General features: G+C 34.2%; 1 protein-coding gene across 2 annotated transcripts; it reads left to right on the forward strand.

Moving 5' to 3' along the window:
- Positions 1-325: 325 nt before the first annotated feature.
- On the forward strand, positions 326-2,943 carry LOC112460034. Of its 2 annotated transcripts, XM_025024450.1 has the most exons (5): positions 326-492; positions 658-774; positions 919-1,036; positions 2,293-2,554; positions 2,735-2,943. In XM_025024450.1, the coding sequence occupies exons 1-5, from the start codon at positions 349-351 to the stop codon at positions 2,859-2,861; spliced, it is 768 nt and encodes a 255-aa protein (XP_024880218.1). In that variant the 5' UTR covers positions 326-348; the 3' UTR covers positions 2,862-2,943. The 2 variants fall into 2 exon arrangements, with proteins under 2 accessions (XP_024880218.1, XP_024880219.1); XM_025024451.1 differs by lacking the exon at positions 658-774.
- Positions 2,944-4,184: the final 1,241 nt, after the last annotated feature.

The raw sequence follows: 4,184 nt of genomic DNA on the forward strand, positions 1-4,184 counted from the left end.
TACAAATGTCTGAAAATGTCCCTTGTATTTTCCAGCATATCCGATACCCTCGTAATTCAAACTGTACTTCTCAAAGGGTCAGCTGTCCACTCGCACCTACTATTAACTTGTTATATTTACACAAGACATATACTTAGCATAAGTGCCCATCAGTTACGAAAACCTGCGTGATCGTTATGAAATCGTGCGCTCCGACTAAGAGAAGACAGCGCGCGTGCCACGGTGCGGTATCTGAATAATTAATTTACTTATGTCTCCGACCCTTACCGCGAAAAAAATACCTACGAGAGGAGGCTCGAAATTCAGATGTCACATTGCAGTACCGAGAAGACCGTTTCGTCGTGAAGTATGGAACCTGGCAGAAGTTACTATTACGATATCAATAAAAAGTTACTCATGGTAATCGGCCAGTGGCCCTATCAGAAGCCTAAAGACAGAATGATTGCCTTTGCATTTACAATGGTACTTGCAGTCTTTGCATTCTTTCCACAGGTAGCGTTATTTGTCGTTAACATTTTTTTTTTTATAAAAAAAAATAAAATAATAGTAGAAACTTATTAAAATTCCGCCCATGTTAAATTGTCTGTTTGCAAGTGAAGTATCACAATAATTTTAGAAAAATTTTATGTTCCTTTATTCACGTGAATGCATTTCCAGACGGCAAGAATTTTCATATGCGAAAACGCGCAGTGTATCTACGAAACTTTACCACTATATATGTTATGTGTGGGAGTTGTATTGAAAATGTTCACATATCAATTTAACAGTCGGAAAGTACGTTTCATTGATATTTCAATCCTAAGCCACAGATTTAGCTTTATTATTACAAAATCTTATTGTTAGATTCTGTTGGCAATGTTGTTATATCCGCCGAGAATATTACATCTGAAATGTCGAATATATCGGTGATGTTTGTAGATTAAAGATCTCACAGATCGCTTATTCGTAGACTGGGAAATGCTCCAAACTAAGGAAGAACACGACATTATGAGAAAATATGCCGAAACAGGCAGATGGTATGCGCTGATATACTGCTGTAAGTAACAGCTGATCTTACAATTAGCTGGGAATAAACGAAATTTATTTTCTTATGCAATCAAAAAATTAAAATAAGATGATATTCATATTTTCTCTGCTTTGTTTGAATTAAATAAAAATAAATATTATGAACTAGTTCCGACGAAAATATTAATATAATTTTTGTGCTATATTAAGGGGGCATATACCTTTCTCGGACCAAAAAAAAATAGCATATTTCATTATTTTTTTCCGGCGAAAGTATAAAAAATGCAAAGATCGGGTTTTTCGTAAATGAAAGTACGCATTTTAGAGTGCATTTTCTGTTTTTTGTTTTTTATTTACGATGGAATGTACTTCCCCTGGGCCTAGGCCCTGCATGTTTTTGCGGTACCGGCGGAATCTCCGAGCTGGTTCATTTGAAAACAAAAAATCAAAAAAGGTCTTAAAATTTATGATATTTTTTAGTTTCTGTCGGATGCTCTTTGCAATTTTTGAATTATTTCTATTTGTTTTTTAAGAAACAAAATAAATATTTTGGCAAAAATCGATGTCTTAAGTTTGGAAGTCCGCCATTTTGTTAAAAATCAAAATTTCGGAAATCCCATCCAACAGAAACTAGAAAATATCATAAATTTTAAGACCTTATTTGATTTTTTGTCTACAGATGAACCAGCTCGGAGATTCCGCCGGTACTGCAAAACCCTACATGACATGCAAGGCCTAGGGCGAGAAGCTGTAGGGGAAGTACTTTCCATCGCAAATAAAAAACAAAAATCAGAAATTGCACTCTAAAATATTATACGTATTTTCATTTGCGAAAAACCCGATCTTTGTATCTTTTATACTTTCGCCGAAAAAAAATCTTGGTCCGAGAAAGGTATATGCCCCCTTAAAGTTAATGTACCAATGCCGAAACACTTAACATCTATGTCTGGACACTCTTATCATTTTAGTTTTTAAATAAGTATAACGCAAATTAAAATCAAACATAAAAATATAACACAAGAAAAATATTTTTGTCTTTGATTCTTTGATTTTAATTCGCATTATAACTTATTTAAGGACAAAAATAATAAAAATGTCCAAACATAGGTACGCGTGTCCAGGCATTGGTACATTTACCTTAATACATAAAAGATATATCATATATTGCACAAGTTTTCGACGAAGCACAGAGACACTTTCAAAAATAATATACAACATACTATTCAATTAATTTTAATTTTTGATTTTAGTAGGCGCTCGTTTTGACGAATTTTGTTCTTGTTGCAGCATTTATTTATGTGGGTACCGTTATATTTGCAACAACCGCTCTCGTGCCACGCATCTTGGATGTACTGTTTCCATTGAATACATCCCGTCCTGTAATGCTCCCATATCCGGCATACTATTTCGTTGACGAAAATCAATATTTCTACTATATTTTTTGCCATGAGTTATTTACCGGCTGTATAGGTATGACTGGATTAATCGCGCACGATACAACGTTTTTCGTTTACGTCGAACACGTCTGCGGTCTTTTCGCCATCGTTGGGTAATGATCATTCATACCGAGAGGGAGATCACATCTCTTTTAGTTAGGAGAAAAATAAAATTTCTGTACCGAAGAGTACACATAACGTAATAATAATTTTAGCTCGAGTGCACATTATTTGAAAGGAGCAGAAACTAATTTTCAAAACTTTCTAATATAACGTCGCGCGAATACTTACAGATTTAGATTTGAGCATGTGTCACATAAACGTAGTACTATGGAAAAAAATATGCTCAATCATCCGGATGCCGTGTATCACAAGAATATTGTGATTTCGATTTACGCTCATCATAAGGCTTTACAGTGAGTGTGTAACAAACGTAGTATATATTTCTCTTGTTAATCCTAATGTAAATTTAATAATCTTTGATAAACCATGATAGATTACGATGTTTTTGCTTGACTTTTATTTAAATATTTAGCCATCATTATTATATCTTTATATCATAGATTTGCTGAATTTCTTGAGAATACTTTTACGATATCATTCGCCGTGCAACTTCTGATCGTTACAGTTGCCTTGAGTATTACTTTAGTACAAGTGAGTTACTTACGAGTAGGCAAATACTAGAACTCTGTAATCTAATGAACAACTAAAACAGGATTTTACCTTTCACGCGTTCAAGCTTTCGATACAGCTGCACAATTTAGCGGAAGCGCTTAGGTACTTCTTCTTCATTTCTGCTCAATTGTTTCATTTGTTCTGCTTAAGCTTCCAAGGACAAAAGCTGATAGATCACAGCCTCGAGACTTGCGACAAAATGTAAGAGAAAGAGACAATATTTAATTGAAAATAAATTATTTATCGATATATAAATTTGATCGCTATAAAGGATATCTTTTCCATAGATATCTTTTACATAAGACATTAATTATTTTCTACAATCAGTATTCTTATTTAACGTGCATATTTTATGCATTATTTTATAATGGCAATTTTATAGATATTATGGCTTGTGGTACACCATACCTGTGAAGGAGCAAAAACTACTCATGTTTGTGATAAGAAAAAGTATCGAAGCTAGTGTCTTGACCGCCGGCAAGATATACATATTTTCTCTAGAAAATTTCACAACGGTAAGACAATTAACATGACACACGTTTTAAAAATAAACAAGCCAAATGTAAAACCCTTAACTGTTCTTTAGATCGTGCAAAGCTCGATGTCGTACTTTACATTACTATCGTCCTTTGACGTGTAATGATCGATACCTGGGTGATTACGCCAGCATGTAGTAAAGTATCCCTGAAATGTTCCACAGGAGTGTAATATTACAAATAATACAGCGAATAAAATAATATTTATATTTGCTATTATGTCATGAGACAAAGATAATAAAATTCTATTTTGTCATCGATATTGCTCTACTCTCTAAGTAACTAATTGTAAGAAGCCTTCCCTCCTGATTTCTCTCGGAGACCTCGAACACTCACATTTACAGGAGGGCTCTCTATCACTAGAAAGTATTCATTACGTCACGCTATTTTATTCTGATCGATACCTGCTCTCCGCAGGAAACTTGAAAAATGAGCCGCTTTTCAATGGAGCTGCACTATTGTCAAAAATATCACCGGTGTCCATAAAATCCATTAGTCGGTCATCGATCCACACGCACAAGTTATTTTGCAA

Source organism: Temnothorax curvispinosus, unplaced genomic scaffold (assembly GCF_003070985.1).
Source record: "Temnothorax curvispinosus isolate PA1 unplaced genomic scaffold, ASM307098v1 QBEX01010306.1, whole genome shotgun sequence".
NCBI lineage: Eukaryota > Metazoa > Arthropoda > Insecta > Hymenoptera > Formicidae > Temnothorax > Temnothorax curvispinosus.

Bases quoted from the DNA above. Each gene is read 5' to 3' on its own strand.
- LOC112460034 (XM_025024450.1), top strand. From the start codon at position 349: ATGGAACCTGGCAGAAGTTACTATTACGATATCAATAAAAAGTTACTC. The intron at 493-657 runs GTAGCGTTATTT...ATGCATTTCCAG, and splicing joins TCTTTGCATTCTTTCCACAG to ACGGCAAGAATTTTCATATG. The intron at 1,037-2,292 runs GTAAGTAACAGC...TTCTTGTTGCAG, and splicing joins GTATGCGCTGATATACTGCT to CATTTATTTATGTGGGTACC.